At 43.2% G+C, this 19,653-nt stretch overlaps 1 protein-coding gene across 2 annotated transcripts in view; it reads left to right on the top strand.

Annotated features, from left to right (window-relative positions):
- OMA1 (OMA1 zinc metallopeptidase) overlaps positions 1 to 19,653 on the top strand; it is a 797,057-nt gene that overhangs the window by 46,326 nt on the left and 731,078 nt on the right. For both annotated transcript variants that reach the window (XM_078669974.1, XM_078669983.1), the window contains exon 2: positions 13,099 to 13,637. In XM_078669974.1, the coding sequence (XP_078526100.1) occupies positions 13,117 to 13,637 (521 nt within the window). In that variant the 5' untranslated portion in view covers positions 13,099 to 13,116. The remainder of the gene's footprint in view (positions 1 to 13,098; positions 13,638 to 19,653) is intronic.

Here is a 19,653-nt window from a genome sequence, read left to right on the forward strand (position 1 = left end):
GTGGAGGCTTTAAAAAAGCTACGCGGGGCAAAAAAAAATCAAAAAAAAAAATCGTTTTTTTGGTGGGGTGCGCCCGGTTAGCGTAACGGGAAGCGGACTGGGGAGCGTACTACAAGGAAAGAAGAATGATTGACTTTTAACTTATTGTATGTTTATAGACTTTTTTTTTTACTTTTTTTTCTGCTGAGTGACGTCTCGGCCTATCTCCACGGGATGCAGTCCCTACCATCTCGGCGTTTAAGCCCAGGGGGACCGGTAGTGTGGGAGAGATAACGGGGCATATTATCAAGGGGGCCCCACTTTGCATGTCAGTGATATTTATCACTAATGACATGCAAAGTGGGCATGCCAAGATGTTAGCGACTGGAAACAGTCGCTAACATCGCTATCTCCTATTACCAACTTTTGGAGATATTTGCGCTAAGCGCGAATATCTCCAAAAAGTAACACCTGCTCTGAGCAGTTCTTAGCCATGTTATCCAATGGGAGGTGGATAACATGGCTAAGAGCATTAGCTCGGTAATGCATGAATATCGCTGACTCTTCAGCGATATTCATGCATTGCGGCCGTTTTTTATCACATTTGCGATAAACCTTGATAATAGCAAGGTTTATCTGCGATAATTTCTGACGATGCTTAGCGGTAAAAAATTAGTTGCTAAGCATCGTTAGCGATAAATATCGCTTAACTTTGGTAATATGCCCCAACGTCTGTTAACGTTCGATTCGAAGGAAATCAGGAAGTGTTGAAAAACATTGTCTGCGCCATCTTGCCTTTTTTCAAATGCCACACTTTTGTCGTGCACGGCAGCCATTTTAGATGCCTTGACCAGACCCACTCTCTGCACGCTGTCGATCCGTAGCATGGCTCCCCACCCTCGCAAGCATCTCCCCCAGGCACTGGTCACCCCCGCTCTCTGTCTTATGCATGGGCAATAAACCTCCCCCCATCTGCGCTGCTCTTCCCTGAGAATCACACTCTGTGCCCGCCCGACACCTCCCTTTCGCCCTATTCACTACCGCACCATCTGACACTCCTCTTCCTCTGTGTCCGATTGTCCAGGCCGGTCCCAGGCTATCAGCTAGCCCTGCAGATGTAGTTTATGGCCCCAGCTGTAAAGAATCACCCCTCTTCAAAGGAGTTATAGTAGATCAAGGCCCACACCCGATGAGATCCGTCACACCACACGCGTTCCTACTATCTGAAAACCATCCTGTATTGTGATTGGGGAGGGGACCGAGCCTGAAGCGGAAGATTCCAGGGATGACTCTTTGTACATCAAAGTTTTTACAATTATGTGTCACATTAAAAATATATAGCACTCCAACAAAGTAGTAGGAATATAAAACTTTAATAACTTATAAATATATACAACAAAACAAAAACAGTAAAAACATTTAAACATTTTTAGGGAAAAAGAAGGAACAATGGTCAGTAGCGGTCGGTTGTGCGAATAGTCCCAAGGCAGCACAACGTCCAGATTTCTGGACGGCACCCAGGTGATGTTGCCTGGGTGCCGCACTGATTTGGGTATCCGGCGTGGGGCGTCCCGGGGGGTGGGTCGTCAGTAGCGGTCTGTTGTGCGAATAGTTCCAAGGCAGCAGAACGCGCTGAAATGTGGATGGCACCAAGGTGATGTCCAGTAAGTTGCCGCCCTCCGAATAACGGCGTGGGGCGCCCCGGGGGGGGATGGGAGGCAGTCCAAAGTTCTGTTAAAAGGGCAAAGGAAAGGATCGGTGGTTTGAACCATCAGTCAAAAAGGGGAGGGGGTGCAACAATTTTTCCTACCGGGTCACACTGTGCTTTCACCGGAACTGATCCGAACTGTGGTCTGCAGGATTCTAGTCATTCAAACTGAGGCTGGCGCCAGCATAGGAGCGCCGACGTCCCGCGGCTACAGTTTCGTCACTCCACGGGCGATCATGGCAGTCATTCCCCATCGGGGGTGTCTGCGGGGGTCGGGGACTCCCGCGGCTCCTCTAGAATCTTCAAGGTCGTGGAGGACTACGGTGGTGGAGTCAACCAGTGACCGGGCCATTTCTTTATGCTGGGCCCGCTCTTGCCAGGTCGACCGCCATTTTGAGAGTTCGGTAGCTACCGGCGATCGCGGGGTCAAATGAGCGGACGGGCTCCACCCTGCCGGGCGAGACGTTGCAGCATCTCCACAGTGGAAGAACCCTTTTCCGGGCGCCTGGAGCGCTGAGGGTGCGGCAGGGAAGCCTCCACCTGGGGAGGCGGGAGAGGCCTGTTCGCACCGTCTCTCCCTCCCAGTGCACCCCACGGCGTCTCGCTTGACATTTGTTATGGCCGGACCAGGCGATGAGGACGAGGGGGGGGGGGTCGGAGGCATGTGCAAGACATCCCCCCCCAGTGTTGTCGCAGCCATTATAAAAGAAAGAAGAAATGTCCCGTCCGTCTTTGGGCCGGACCTCCGGTGGATGGCGGCCGGACGCCCTTTGCTCTGGCCCCATGAACGGGTTCCTTGGCTCATCCGGTGGGGCAGGCCTTGGCGTGTGGTGCCTCTCCTGGGCCTTTCGTGCAGTGGCCTCTCCACTCCCAGGCCCTCCATGGATGCTGGCCCAGACTGGGAGAGAGAAGGTCTAACCTGCAATTCTCCAGGGTTTCCGCCACCGCGGCCGGATCCCGTCGGCCTCGGCCTCTGGTTGATGGTGGCCGGACTGGGAGAGAGAGGGGAGGGTCGAGGACACAGACATTCCCCCCCTTGCAACTCTCCAGGGTTGTCGTAGCAATCTCCCTGGCCGGGTCCCATTGGCCTCGGCCTTTCCTCCGGCTACACCCTACGTGATGATCTTCTGCCGACGGTTGGCAGCTGGAGCTGCCTTATATGTGTTGCTTCCGGCTGGGCGTAGCCGCAAACCTGTTGCACTTTGGAAGTTTCCAGAATGGGGCGGATGTCTGCTGACTTGTATCTTTCCCAGTTTGCCGTTATTTGGCCGTGGCAGGCGGTGGGACAGACACGTTTTGGGGCAGTGAGGGGCGATGAAGCCTCGTTGCCTTGTGGCCGTTGCAATGTCAGACTTGGTTTCTCTTACTGTTTTCAGGTTTCTTATTACGGGCTTACTTCTAACGTTTCTTGTTTCTAGGACAATAATAGGTTTTATCATTACGTATTGTTATCGTTTCTTTGTTTGTTATTTAATAAAAAGTTCATCAGTGGCCTACTGATTTTCGTTTTCCTATTCCTTTCTTTCCAGGTTGTTTCATGCTAAAGTTTCTGTTAACAGGATACAGTGATCACTTCGTTATTATTGCATATGTCCTTTTCACTAGGGGTGCTCTCTGGTCGGGCCAGATGACCTATCTCTAGTAAATGGTCTGGGTGAAACAGGTGCATCAATCAGTGGGGAGTAGATAGGCATGACAGATTACAACGGGGGAGAAAGGTCCGCATTACCTACCCTTTCACTACTTGCAAAGATTTTCCTACGTTTATTTGCAAACAGGGAATACCTCCAAAAAGAACCAATTCCCAAACAGTCAATGTTCGGGCAAACAATCAATCAATGAGGAACGAAATAGGCACGACGTGTTAAAGGTTTGCGTTACCTACCCTTCACTATCTGCAAAGGGAGAGAGAATATTCCTATTCTTCCCCGTTTGCAGGCAGAGAAGATCCTTAAGAGAACCAACTTCGAACAATTCAATGCTCGATTCAAACAATCAACAAGGGGTACTGTGAACACAAATGAACGCCGCTTATGTACATACACATTGCTATTTTCAACAGGTTGTTCCTAATGTTTCTATTTTAGCGAGGTCAAAAAGAGATCCCATTAGTGGCCTACGGATTTTGCTCGATTCCTTTTGTTTTTTTACACGATTTTTTGCTATCTGCAAAGACTAAACAGAGTATTGCGACTCTGTGCTTGTTTGTAAATAGAGAATGAACCAAAGAGAACCAATTCTGAAACAGTAAATGCTTGGATAACAATCAATCAAATGGAGAGAGAAGCAGGCACGACGGATTACAACGGGGGCAAAGGCCTGCGTTAACTACCCTTCACTATCTGCAAAGAGAGAGTACTCCTAATAGAAATGAGGGGAGGGGGGCAGCATTGAAAGCAGATCAGTGTGCATAAACACGAAAATGTTTTTTCTTACCACGTACTTGACAATCGACAGCTTATGATATTTGCTATTAAAAAACCATTGAAATTCACTGAAAAAACCATAGGTTATAGACCATATATAGTTAGGAATTAGCATTTACAAAACCTTGAAAATTCACTGAAAAAACCATAGGTTATAGACCATATATAGTTAGGAATTAGCATTTAAAAAACCTTATTTTACTCACACAAAACCATTGAAATTCCATATATAGTTAGTTGTACTAACTATATGTCGCGCACCCGCAATCCACTGCTGATCATGTCACATATTACATCATTCATGACATGGTCAGTGACATCACTGATGACATCACTGATGACATCACTGATGACATCTCAAATGACATCACTGATGACATCACTGATGACATCTCAAATGACATCACTGATGACATCACTGATGACATCTCATTTGACATTACTGATCACATCACTGATGACATCATTCATGTGATAATACGATGAACCTCTTCAGACTCTAATATAACCTTAGATACACTCAGTGTAAACACAGACTCACAGATTGTCATTCATCCATGAAGTTACACACACACACCTAGTCAGTCATGCAAACAATCAATCACACCTCCATTTTCCCAACTATACAGTTATACACACCTTACTTATTCAAACATATACTAAAACATATTTACTCTCTTATACAATCCTGGATACAAGTTCACAATGATGCATACAGCCACTCACACATTCACTGGCTCTTATGCACAGTTATTTATATATGTCAAGTCTCACATGTACTGTGTTTTACATATGTACTTACTTTGACATGTAGCACTGAGATATCCATTCACTCACCAATACACTGATGCACACAGTCAACCGCCCATACAGCTGTTTCCACATGCACTTTTGAACCCATACATCTAGTGAATCAACTGCTCACACATCTATGCACAGAGTCATACACCTCCCAGCCACCCACACATACACTCAGTCTCCCATACAAATACTTGGGCAACCAATCAATAACCCATATAGTTACTCATATAGCTACTGAACAACACATGCAGCAGTTTTCAGAACAACAGACATAATGATGCACAAATTAAGACAGTTTAGTCACTAACCCATGCACTCAGTGAGACACATTTAATCGCTCACTCATACAGTCAGTCATGCACCTACTAAATCCTTCATCCAGACACTTATACATCCACTCAAGACATATTTTAACTTTACAGAAAAATACAGTCACTGGATGTTGTCATCAGTGATGTCATCAGTGATGTCATTTGAGATGTCATCAGTGATGTCATCAGTGATGTCATCAGTGATGTCATCAGTGATGTCATTTGAGATGTCATCAGTGATGTCATCAGTGATGTCACTGACCATGTCATGAATGATGTAATATGTGACATGATCAGCAGTGGATTGCGGGTGCGCGATATATAGTTAGTACAACTAACTATATATGGAATTTCAATGGTTTTGTGTGAGTAAAATAAGGTTTTTTAAATGCTAATTCCCAACTATATATGGTCTATAACCTATGGTTTTTTCAGTGAATATATATATATATATATATATATATACACATACATACATACATACACATGATGTTGCACCACACCTTTTTTTATCATTATTTTTAATATATGCACGGGCGCCGCGCATGATGTTGTCTCACGGTGCTCATTTGATCATTAGTTTTAAAAAATATATGCATGATTGCGGCCCCCCCCCCCTTAATTTGATAGGCTCCGCACATGATGTTGTTACACTGCGCCCATGAGATCATTCTATTATTTTTTTTAATATATGCATGGATGCTGTGCTTAATCGCGGCGCCCTCTTTATTTCATATGCATGGCACTACGCAAGCCTTTACAATGCACTAGGTCTCGGATTTGTGAGAATTTGAGCTATTGCCATTGTAAATGACACTGCCTTTTATTTACGTGCTGGTTTTTAAAACATAAATAAAAGGCGCTGTCATTTACAGTGCCAATAGCTGAAACTCTCGCAAATGCGAGACCTTTTGCATTGAAAATGCTTGCTCCTATTTAGTAAACTGTGTTAAATTGACAAAATGACGCAGAAATACTGATACAGAATAGTGCCCTTTTCTTACAGCATAATTTCTGTCTCGTTCTGTCTTTTCATATTGACCCCCTATCTCTGCCAACACCTGTCTAAGTCTCCACCTGTCTTTTTATCCTTATCTTTCTCTCTCTCTCTCTCTCTGAACTCTCTCTACCTCTCCCTCCACATCTCTCATCATCTTTCTCTGAGTTGTCTTCTATTTTTGTTATTCCTCATGCGTTTTTCTCTACTCTAATATCTCTCTTGTTCCCCGTCTGTACATCACCTTGTACTGGGCTGTTTATAATGTCTTGGACTGTCTGGGCTCAGTGTTTTATTAGGTCTCGCCTGAGACAGTGCATGCGCTGTCGCTTGCAAGACATAAAGTGAGGTACTCGTGCATATTTTGTTTTGAGCAAAACATCACTCCCTGAGCAAAACATTATTCCAACGTATTTCACTTATTAATAATTAACAGTTCGCAGTATTGGCACATCTACCAAGTTTCCCTGGTACATGTGTGACTCGCTGCTTTAGTTCAGGTTTCTTCTTGTTTGCATTCTGGATTTTGAATCCCTTTTTTATAATGGGATAATCAAGACTACAATTTCCAGAATACAAAAAAACCCAAGAATTTCCGCATTGTATTCCAGTGCTTGTTCTGTATGCTGAACAGCAGCACCCTAAAAATAAAATAATACAGAAGCTGAAGAGCATCAGCAAAAAAAGCCACAATTTGACACCAGCATTATGGTAGAATGTGGATTAGCTTCCAAGAATGATGTGCATATTGTTGGTTCCTGTTTCTGGTGGCATGGTGGACAAACAAATGACAGACTTGTGATGCGGATCCAGGTTCTTACAGTGCGATAGCTATACCCAGATGCGGATGCGGTGCTCACTGAACCATAGGGTTCGAGCTGCACCCTGCTAACAAAGCCCAACTTTGCCGAAACCTGTCTAGGGTTGCTTGTGTTTACAATCAGATAGGATCTAGCCTGATAGTTGCTAGTGGAGCAGTCCCAAAACTAAAATGGCTGGTTCCTGTCTGAGGTGGCATGTTGGGCAAAAAAGCGATGGCCTGGGATGTGGCCAAAGTAAATACATGTAGCTGAGATTACATCAAGTATTCCGCCCATCACTTTTTTAATTTCATCATACGTGACAGCCAGTTTTGCTTTCGACCCGAATGTGATAATGTATTTGTGTATATATTAAATATTTAAAAAAGAAACAGGGAATGGTGCGAAAGCAGCAGAGTATTTGGTGGGGGAGCAAGTCCATGATGAGTGACCGTGGGCAGGGAGAGGTGGGACAGGAGCAGAGTTCAGTTGAGCTCCGCTGCCATGTTTTCATTAAGCATCTGCGTTCCTTCCTCCTACTGCTCCTGCTGAGAGTGTGATACTGTGTTTAGGTATGCAGAGTTACAATCCAAATTATCACCTATTAGGCACAGTTAGTTTACCTAATGCTGTGAGAGTAGTGAATAAGAGTAGGGTGTAAAATCTAGGAAACCTATTCCTAAGAAACATGGTAGAAATGTTTGTCTTTTTCACATTACTTGTAACCCTAATTATAGCAATATGTTTTATGTTTTGTGGGCGCAATGCATGTACTAAGTAGCAAGTTATTGTAATAAATGTTTTGAAACCTACATTGTGCCATTATTAGTACAGCTGCTCCAGTGTGACATTCTAAGCACAAAGGGGCCTATTAGGATTGCGGTTTTTCCGCATCCTACGGGCTGGCGGAAGTCACCGCCGGCCCAGAGGATGCGGAAAAACCGCAGCGGACCCACCAGAGACCCACCGCCACATTAGGATGGCTGGTGGGTCCTGTTTTCTGTCCGCAGCAATTCCGCCGCGGTTGGCTTACAACTGCGGCGGAAAAGCTCTAATATGGTGGAGGTGTCTCTCAGACACCGTCCACCATATTAGGAAATGCTTGAGAAGATGCTTCTCCGCGGCGGATTTTCCGCCGTGGAAAAGCATGTTGAACTTCACTGCGGGGGCCCGTTGCGGGCCCCCTAGGTGAAGGGGGGGTGGGGGTGCACATGGGGGGTACCTATGGTACCCCCCTGCATTTGTATGCAGAGATCGGCAGGCACCGCACGGTGCCTGCCGCTTTCTGCATACAAAAGCAAAGTATGCATTTTTTACATTGCGGCGGGTGCAGCTTGAAGCTGCACCCGCCGCAATGTTAAGGATAGAGGATGGCGGTCACATCCTAATCTTCACGGGGGGAACGCCGCTGCCCATTCGGACGTTCCCCCCTACTCTATGGTGGCGGACGGACTCAGGTCCGTCCGCCATCATAATCTGCCACAAAATGTGGGGTTCCCAATTACCACTGCGTCCCTGAAAACAAAGTGACTGTTTGTTTTCTAGAAAACACCTCTCCCCATTAGAAGGGGCAAGGTGTGGGTCTCCAGTTTACCAGATTCGCCTTCCTTACATATAAAAACATTCTTTGTGTTATAGGGTTAGGGGATTTAAATCTGTAGACTTAGGTTATTTTTTATTTTTTATTTTAAAACTTTTATATAGCGCTAGCTTGACCTGTGGGTATCAGAGCGCTTTACATACACACAGTAAAGACAGGAGAAAATTTCATTACATAGTAGGCAGGTGGTAAGGAAGCAAAACAGAGATAAAAAATACAACATGAAAAATAGGTAAACAGTGCCGGGGAGGGAGAACAAACAAACGAATGTGGCTAACACAGTCCGGTCACAAACTATCCTTGAATGTCAAGAGAGAGAGGAGTCAACTCTGGTATTGAGGTCTAGGTTCGTTGACATTGGTCGGGAAAGTATTTGTTGAGGAGATGGAGTTTCAGGTCCCTTTTGAAACAGGAGAAGGAGGGGTTGCATCTGAGGACTCTAGGGAGAGGGTTCCCCATCCTGGGAGCGTTGCCAGAAAACGATCGATACTGAGTGGTTTTCCTTTTTAGTTTCGGAGGGATAAGAAGGAGTGAGTTGGAGCTTCTCAGAGTTATGGATTTTCCTCTCACCAGTTTGTTGTTTAGGTAGTTGGGGGACGGAGAGTGAAGGGTTTTGCGTGTGATGCAGCCCAGCTTGTAAATACACCTCCCTTCCATGGGAAGTCAGTTGAGGGAGTTGAGAGCTGGAGTGATGTGTTCAAGTCTGTTTACTCCAGATATGAGTCGAGCGGCCATGTTCAGCACTGCACTTAGTGGGGCTAGGTGAGCTTTTGAAGTCCCTGTTAGGATGGCATTTCCATAGTCAATTTTAGAGAGAACTAGGGATTGAACTATTGTTTTGAGGTCATCATGGGGAGAAAAGGATTCAATTTCTTAAGGTTTTTTAGTGAGAAAAGCGCACCTTTTGCAGAGTTTTTGATGTGAGCCTCCATTAATAAGTTCTGGTCAAGGCTAATGCCTAGAGATTTAACTGAGTCGGATAGGACGAGGGGGCAGTTTAGGGAAACAAGATTCTTGAGCCACTCTTGGATTGGACAGTGGGTAATTTTTGGACAGAATAGGATTAGTTCCGTTTTATCTGAGTTGAGCTTTAAGTGGTTAGCGTTGAACCAAGTTTGGATCTTGGTTAGAGTGACATTGAGGTGTCGGATGTTACGCAGTGATTTGATTTAGTAATAGATTTGGGTGTCATCAGCGTAAAGGTGGTAATTCACTCCTGCTTTTTTCAAGATGATTATGAGGGGCTCCATGAAGTGATTGTAGAGGGACGGGGAGATTATCGAGCGTTGTGGGACCCCAAGTGCAACTTTTGTTGGCTTCGAGAGACAGTAGTTGAGTTTAATTTGTTGTGAGCGGTGTTGAAGGAAGGAGGTAAACCATTTTAGTACTGTGCCATTAATGCTGGAGCGCTTCCTTAAGGTCTCCAGAAGAGCTGGATGATTTACTGTGTCGAATGCCGCAGGTAGGTCGATAAGAATGAGTAGGCAGGCATCACCTTCATCTAAAGCCCTGTGAATATCGTCAGAGGTGTTGAGCATAGCTGTTTCAGTGCTACAGCCTTTCCTGAATCCTGATTGAAAGGTGTCGAGGAGGTTGAACTCATCAATGTGTTTTTTGAGTTGGTGGAGAACGCATTTCTCCATTGTTTTCGCAAGGAACGGGAGGTTGGAGATAGGTCTGAGGTTGTTGAGATTGTTAGGGTTGGCCTCTGGTTTCTTGAGTATGGGTGTGATTTGTCCTAGTTGAAGGAAGTCTGGGACACAGCCTGAGATGAGAGAGGCATTGGTGATTTTTGTCCAGAAAGTGGAAATGGTGTGGTTGAGTTCTTTTATAATTGTGGATAAGAGGGGGTCCATAGTGTGGGAAGACGGTTTTAGGTTTGAAATTATACTCAAGACCTCGTTTTCCGACATTAGCTCAAAGGCGGACCAATGCGCATTGTTTTTTAGCTGGAGGCAGACCTGATTGTCCTTGGTAAGAACTCTTTCTGATTGGTCAAGGGTGATGAAAGGGGGGCAGGTTAAGAGGGAAAAGAGAATTTGAGTTTTGGATGAAGGATTGATCAACTTTTTAGACTTTATTAAAGAAGGTGGCAATTTCTTCACATCGCTCTTTGGTGGCTTTGATTTCATGAGAGGGAGTTCAGTTTGTTTGGCTTTTGACAATGTTGAAGAGTTCTCTCGGTCTGTTTTTCGCCAGATCTAGTTGGCTGCGGAGGAAAAACGCCTTTTCACTAAAAATTTGTTTTTTGTGTGCCAGCCGAGCAGTTCTAAGTTGCGCTAGGTGCAAGGTCGAAGGGTTTAGTCTCCAAGACCTTACCGTTTGTCTGAGTTGACACTTTTCATTATTAAGATCCACGTTGAACCAGGGTTTACATTTGGTTCGCCTCATTTGTTTGAGTTTGAGTGGAGCTACTTGGTCTAAAACCTCTGTCATTATTGAATTAAAGTGTGTAGTGAGGTCATCGGCCGTCCAGGTGGAGTGTTGGAGTTGTAGATGGGCATGAATCCTGGATTCAAGTTCGGTTAAAGGGACTTCTTCGATGTTTCTTGTCCAGTGCTTAGGTTTGTCATCACGAATAGTTTGTTGGATGACTAGTGCGTCAATCTTGAACAGAGTGAGGTGGTTATCGGACCAGTCAATGGGAGAAATTGCCCTCCGAGAGACCAGTTCATTTTTAGTAATGATCGCATTCAGTGTTGCACCTTTGATGTGAGTTGGTTCATTGCAAAGTTGTTTGAGGTTGTATATTTCAAGTAGGTTGGATAGGTTCTGGACAGTGGAGTCTTCTGGGTCGTTCCAGTGGATATTGAGGTCACCCCAAACACGTCTTTTGTGTCTGTCAGGGAGAAACGTGTTATTAGGTCTGTTAGTTCTTCAGAGAAGATTGTACGCTCTCCAGGAGGATGGTAGATGGTGTGAAATCTGATGGGTTAGGTACCCTTGGCAGTGAGTTCGACATCCAGGTATTCAAATGATAGGTATTCTGCAGGTTAAAGTTTGGTAATCTGTATTCCAGCTTTGTGAATGATGGTTAGTCCCCCACCAGTTTTGATCTCCCTGTCTTGTCTGATTATGTTGTGCCCTGGAAGGGTGAGAATGTCAAGAATGAGGGTGGAGTGGACATTGAGCCAGGATTCTGTGAGGAAAGCGATGTCTATTTCTTCAGCGAGTAGAGCTTCAGCAATGTCTGTGGTGTGTTGTACTGCTGATCTGCAGTTTGGGTTGTACGCCTACGATATACAACATTGCGCCGACAGAGAGGGACGGGGAAGCGACGGATGCACAAGGTTGTGATATAAACATGAAGAGCGTGAAGAGTTGGGAAGGGCTAGGGGAAGCATGGGAAAGAGACCAAGAAAATAAATGCACTCCTGTGGAGTTTTGAAAGCAAAACAAAAAAATAAGTTTCCTGAATGCAGTGGAAGGATACAAGTCTTCCAATCAAAAGGATGTTGAAAAAGCTATGCCTCATGGCTTGGGAAAATGCAAGAGGAATAAAATGATTGAATAAAAAGTATGCAAATGAGATTGACAAGAGAACCAGCCAATGAAGTAACAGGCAGACCCACAATCCAGTGCAAGTATTGGCATTGAACACTTGGTTTTTCGACAACAGGCAGTTGTCTGTAAGTGAGGCCTGAAACCCTGGATTGGAACAGCTAGTCATGCAATGATCTGTGAAACTTGGGAAAGATTTTTGTCTGATCATTGGGAAATGTATGGACAGTGCTAAAAAATGTGAGTCTAAAAAATTACTAGTGTTGATGGGATCTGCAAATTAATGTATGTACTGTGGGGCATGCACGTGGGCTATCACAATAAGGTAAAATGTGACAGCATTGGGAAGAAACTTTAAAGGTTAGGACCAACTCACGGTGGTGAGGTTAATCACTGACCTGGCTGAATCCTCCCCGAATCACGTCTACACTCAAGAGTTCCACCCACACTCCTGACCATAGGCACAGTGTTGCATAAGGCACCACAGCGCTGTTCTTGAGGCAGCGGGGATAGCTGCTTGGACTACATTGTGTACTGCTCTTGTCCCCTGTTGGCTGCCTGTGCTGCTTCGTTGCTCAGGCTGGTGTCTTCTCCCCTTCCCAGTTCTTAACTCCCTCTGCAGCATACCTCAGGTGACACCCTGCCAAGGATTGTTGGTTTCCCGAATGCAAATGGAGGCCGTGACCTGTCCTGTTGCTCAGTTGGTGTGAAAGGGATAGTTGGTGTTGAAAAGAGTGTGGCTTTACCCTCTCAGTGGGACAAATCAATTGTATTTACAAATGCTTGTTTTACATTTGTAGTTGGCCAGGCATCAGTACTTTTCCTCTGGCCCCCGGTGAGCTCTCTCGACTTGTCATCCCTTCATACCTGTTGGGTCTCTTGCACTTCCGTAGACCAGAATTTATCCCAGGATAATAGTCTCAATTGTTACCTCCATCACTTTAGTAATCCTGATATGTTCTTTTCTTATTTCAGACTAAAGAAGCATAAAGAATGGGACCTCTAGGCTTTCACCTGCTTGGAAATATAAAGTGCTCTTTCTTTCGCTTAGGTCCTTTGCTTAACGTGGGAAAATGCTGTCGTCCTCACTGCGCTATGTCTGGGGTGCCAAGACGATATCTTCAAAAAATGACAGGCCCTGCTCACAGCAATCAGCAGCAGAAATCAAGCAGGAGCAGTAGGTTTTGTGTTGAACCATGGGACAAGTCTTGCTTCTCCAAGCAGTTTCTTTCAAATCCTAAACTACCTCCAAGTCATAGCGGTGTGCCACTGGGTCTGAGCACATCTAACATCTGTAGAAGCCCCGGCTTCCTGTCCTCACTAACTGGCAGACATGCTCCACCACCAAGCCTCAGCTTTCAAATGGAACTTCATGGTGCATTGGCTTCAAAAGCTTTTCAGATTCAGATCAACCGGCATATCCATACTTCACCGCGAGCAAATCTCCTGATACCTCCTCAGGTGTGGCTGCTCCTCAAACCAGCACAGAAACTCTTTGTAATCATCATTGGCAGGTGACCGACCTACTTCCTTATGTTGTGAATATTTGTATAGAATGTTACCAATGCTTTAAATGGGTTGATACTCACATGGACTGAGTACCGGAACTTTTTCATTTTATACTCTTGAGTACCGGAACATCTTTTTTTTATTTTTTATTTTATTTGAACAAGAAAGTAGTAAGACAACAAATAGACATTCAAAACACATGGCATCATCTAAATTACACATATTAAACAGTAATAATATTTATCTGAGTAGTGGCACAACTAGTACTATATTATAACCATAAAACAAACAGAGAAAGTGAATATTGAGAGTGCAATACTCCTAACTTCTACCCTGAAAGATATAGACTAGCATGCCATGCTTAAATTAGATAAAGACAAGAGCTATTTAAAGTGCATAATGCAAATAGCAACAGTTCGTTATTAAAATACCATACACAGCTAGCATAAAAGCCGTATATACACCTTAAAGACCTTCGAATGATTAGCAGCAGTTCTTAAATAAAGTGCTTATTATTTAGGACTTAAGTAAAACAGTCAGGAAGTATCATGATTCTTGTATTTCATAAATAGAGGAGCATCAAAATATTTAAAGTGCATAGTGCTAATAGCAGCAGCTCTTAGGAAAAATGTCATGCAAGAGCTATTTAAAGTGCAAAATTAAAAAAAGCAGCAGTTCTTAAATAAAGTGCATGATATTTAAGCTCTATTTTAATCGCCTTGCTCCTCTACTATCTCAAGCGTAATGCTAATATCTATAATCTATCTCACCTTATTTCAAAATGGGAGGGTTGGGGACTCTGGAATACCTTGCCTTTATGCTCCTTCTCCTTCCCTCTCAGTCTGATCGGAGTACTCATGCCAGATAGCTCTAAATCTTTTGGTTGCTCCTACCCGTCTCGCATAGGCCTCCTCAAACTTAAAAGTTATGTTAATTTTTTAAGCTAGTGATCAATCCTGGGTTGTTTAGCTGTATTCCAATTTTGTAGGACTAGAGATCTTGCGACAGGTATGGCAATTAGTATGAAATACTGCTGATGTTTAGTTAACTCTTTCACCTCCCCCGAAGTGCCAAATAAAACCAGCATAACGGATGGTTGAATTCTCAGAGACAGAGATTAGGAGATCTTAGCAAAAACCCCATCCCAAAAAAGTCGTAGCTAATTGCATTCATAGAAAATATGTACCCATCTGCCCTCCTCCTGGGTCTTACATCTGAAGCAACGGTTTGGGTGTGTTGGGTACATCTTATGCAATTTCAGGGGGGTATAGTAGGCAAGCCATCTAGATGAAAACTGCATCCTCTCGTAATTAGCGCTCTGAGTGCTTTTTTTGCTAACTCATTAAGTTGTTGCCATTCCCTTATATTAAACTTACAACCGGTCTCTGAATAGATTTTTTGAAGTTCTATTGTCCGAATCTCTTCTGAATGGGCTTTTTGATGCCATAGCCGGTACCAGCCTCCTACCCCCAACATTTTGTTCGCCATTTACCTGGCATCTTATTCAATGTTACATAATTGTTTTTAAGAAAGTTAATTAACTGATAAAAGCTCAGAGAGAGTGCTGTTGTTAAAAAATTAGCTTGTAATCGGACTGTTTCCCAAGTTATTAAAGTCTCATGATTAAAGAAATTTCCAAACCGACTAAAGCCTAATTCTTGCCACTGTTGATAAAGGCCTTTAGATAATATAAGACCACCTACTGCACAGTCCTCAATAGGAGTAAAAGCATGAAATACTGGAATATCTTGTAATGTAAAAAAAAGCTGCATTCTTTCTATTAATGTTAAGATGACTTTGTATCTGATCCTTTTTAGGCAACTTTACCAGCCGTAAGAAATTCGGGAGCCTTATTGCACTCTCTTTCAGCATCTGTACCAAGATAAAATGATCAAATACTGAATTTTCCACACCCAATTGTGCAAATAAATTTACTAATGATGCCTGGTAATATATTGGAAAATGTGGTAAAGCTAAACCGCCTGAAGCTACATCCAATTGTAGTGTGGTAAAATTCACTCAGGGATGTTTGTTATTCCAGGCAAATTTCCGCATTATTTGATCTAATTCCTTAAAATAAGAGCTCGGAATTTTCAAAGGAAGATTACTAAAAAGAAATAAAAACAGTGGGAGTATCGACATCTTAATCATCAAGATCCGTCCTATTAGTGATAGATTAAGCAGAGTCCATTTATCCAATACATTTTTCACTTTTGTTAGCATTCTGTTATAGTTGACTAAAATCCTGTGTAACGTATATCCCTAAGTATCTAATTGAATGTGGTGGTCTTATGGCGATAGATGCAGGAATATCCGCTAAAGTGGAGTTAAATAAAAGGATTTTGGTTTTTGCTTGATTTATTTATACCCCCCACCTGCGTAAATTTCTGTATTTCATCTAGTGCATTTTGCACATTGGAATCCCCAGCTTTAAGATATAAAATAATATCATCTGCATAGAGTTTGACTTTTGCCATCCCCTCAATTGGAGGCAAAATCATCAAACTCTTCCGTATCTTAACAGCTAAAGGTTCAATAAATAAAGAAAACAAAAGGGGGGATAGAGGACAACCTTGACGTATACCTCGCTTAATTTTTACCCTATCAGCCTCTTCACCATTTACGACAACTTTGGCCTCCGCACAACTATAAAGTTCTTTTACCATTCGTAAAAAATGTGACGGAAACCCAAATTTATCCAGAATACAGAATAAAGCACTGCAATTTACTAGATCAAAGGCCTTTTCGGCATCCATCATCATGATCACCGCATCCATCTTATTAGTGGAAAAATAGTCAATGGCTTGTGCTAAGAAGTATGTATTAACTGCCATCAATCGGCCCGGGATAAAACCATTTTGGTCCTCATGTACCACCTGTTGTACACATGGAACTATTCTTTTTGCCCAGATCTTCATGAGTAATTTATAATCCGTATTTAAAAGACTAATGGGCGGTATGAATTAGGATCATAGGGATCTTTCTTTTTTTTAAGAAAAATTACTAAAACCGATTCCTTAAAACTTTTTGGAATATCCTTTTATCTGGTTAAACAATTTTCCCAGAAAAGGGAGAATTTCTTCCTGAAATGCATTAAAAACTTCCACTGGGATTCCATCTGCACCACTCGCCTTAGCATTGGGCATACTTTTTAACACTGATTTCTGTAGTCCCAATTGTGCTATTCAATATCTCAGAAGCTTGTGAGGGTACCTAGGGTAACTCAAAAAATTCAAAATAATCCACCAAATCTGCTACATCTACCCCCTGTGTTTCTGCATAAATTTGGTTAAAATGTGAAAGGATTATCTCGGAAATAACGTGCTGATCGTCAACTAATATACCAGTTGAGGGATTCTTAACTTGGGCAATTATTTGGGTTGCTTTCTGATTTTTTTTGTGGACCAAGCCAAGAATCTCCCAATCTGTTGACTTTCTTCATAAAGTTTCTGTTGATAAGCCCTACTCCCTGATATTTCTTCCAATAAAAAAAATCATTCAACTGTTCCTTTACTTTAACTAATTCCTGCTGATTTATTCTAAAAGTGGACTCAGTAGTATTTTCTGAATCGACATTTCGTCTTGCTTTCTCTACTTCTGTCTGTAACTCTTGAATCTTTTCTTTGTTTATTTATTCTAGCCTTATGATATTGTGTGACCTCTAAAGGTCGCCTTAAATGCCTCCCATACCATAAACATGGATGCAGAATTCTCATTGCGCTGAATTAAACTCCTTTATAAATACTTTGGTTTCTGCTATCTAGGTAGAATCTCGTAGTAGGGATTTATCAGATTGCCATCCAGGCCTGTTTTTTGGAGTAATTCTTATCCTTAATATAAATGAGACTACGGAGTGGTCTGAAAAGGAGTTGGAAAGTATTTCTCTGAGTCAGTTAGCGAATAATTTATCTACTAAGAAAAAATCCAGTCGAGATGCTGATCTAAATCTAGCTGAGTAGCAGGTATACTGCTGAAGGCCGGGATGTCCCAACCTCCAGGGGTCTGATAAAGAAAACATTTCTGTTAATCTACTTATTAATTTTATGGTTTTGGGGTTTAACTGACGCTTTGCTTTAGTTGATGTATCCAATACCAAATTCTGGATAAAGTCCCCACCCAAAATTAGTATACCTTCCATTTCTGCTATCAACTGATAGATTTGCTCTAAGGCCACCGTGTCATCGTCTATTGGGCCGTAGTAATTAACCAGGTTCAAGACTGTTTTGTCTAACTTTACTTTTACCCAGATCTATCTCCCTTTACCATCCCGTCGTACCTCTTTAACCTGTCAATCCAGTGAATTAGAGAATAAAATCCCTACACCTCGTACTGCTAGACTGGCAGATGAGCAGTAAGCTTGCGTATATTTCTTAGGAAGGGATATTTTCGGGGTATCAGACCTCAAATGAGTTTCCTGTAGAAAAGAAATATAATTTCTGGGGAAAGAGAATTAATCCAATTTAAACAAGCCACACTTTTTCGTGGATTCACTAATCCATTAACATTACATGAAACTATTTTTATATTCTGCAATTTTGGTTCCATTTTTGATTCCATCCTAGATTTTCTCCTAACTCACTGATGGTTATTCTCATCACCAGATTCATCCTGCCTTTTGTTACACCCCTCAGGCGGATATCTCCTAGGTAATTCTGGTGCCACAATACCCTTATCCAAATGACTATACTGCTTTCTTGTTCATTTTTTCCCTTGCTAAACCCTTGCACCTCTTCACCCTGAGCTCCCACCCCAAAACTCCCAGCAAAGGGGGAATTGCCCACCATACCCCCTGCCTACTCCCAGGGGCTGCCCCTCCCCAACTGGGTGCCATGTTGTTGCATCCTATAGTGACCCTGGCCCCACCACCGCTCTTAGTAGAAGCTAGAAGCTTGAGAAAAGAAAGCTTAACTAACAATATCCTGTAAACATTATTTGCTCACAGTGATTTTCTGTAGAAGCTCTTGGACCTCTTCTAAATTTGCACACATGCATGTCGGAAAAAATATGACAGCTTGGTACTTCTCGAGTTCAGATCTGTCGCATTTCGATAGCCTTAGATAGTACCCACTCCTTAATTCTAAAATCTGCAAATTTAACAAGAATAGTTCTGGGTAATGTTGAATTCGTAAATGGCTGGGCTGGAACTCTGTGTGCTCTTGTAATAGTTAGATCTCCAGAGAAGCCCGTAAGAACTCTGTTTTTAATAAATGTCTCCACCCACTGAAGCATTTGTGTCCCCTCGCAGCCTTCTGGCACCCCCACCAATCGCATATTTGAACATCGGGAGTGATTCTCCAATTCCTCAATGTTGGTCTCTAAACTAAGCTTTTGTTTTTTATCCAAGTCCACTTGTTGCTGAATCGTCGTGATCTGATTCTCAAGTTGGGATATTCTTGACTCAGCCTCCTGCAACCTTCCCAGAAAACTGGCTACAGCTTTTTCGATTTTTGCCAACCGATGGTGCAGGGCTGCAATCTCATTTGCTTGAGTCGTTTTCATTTCGCGAATCTCATCTAAAATAAGGTTTAACATTGATTTAATATCACATTGAAAGCTGGCCACATTATCCAATTATGAGGTCCCAGGTGGCTCCGCACCGCCTGCCTGTGTTCGATCTTGATCTTCTGCTTCCGTGGTTTTTTCCAGCAGTGAGGTCGAGGGAAGGGCCTGTCCACTCCTCAGATCCTTTCCTAACTGATTTTGCTGATTAGATGGTGAGACTGATAGTGAGCTAGTGGCTGTTTGAATATCCAGAGATCCGTCAGTTTTTAATCCTACCACTGGCTGTGGTACTTGCTGGAATGTTTGCTCTGGTTCAACTTCTTGAAATGGTTTATCACAGAGGGTCTGAGCGGATACGAGAGGTACGAGCGGTATTTTGGGAGGATGCAGGCTACTGCAATACCCGCCTGCGAATAGCCTCAGGTGACCCATGGCCCCTCCCTCTGCAATGGAGGCGGCGTTCGTACCTCCTTGCTGGCTGGCTCCAGAAGAGAGATGGCTTTCAGTCTCTGGCTGTGC

This window comes from Lissotriton helveticus, chromosome 1_2, assembly GCF_964261635.1.
Source record: "Lissotriton helveticus chromosome 1_2, aLisHel1.1, whole genome shotgun sequence".
Classification (NCBI taxonomy): Eukaryota; Metazoa; Chordata; class Amphibia; order Caudata; family Salamandridae; genus Lissotriton; species Lissotriton helveticus.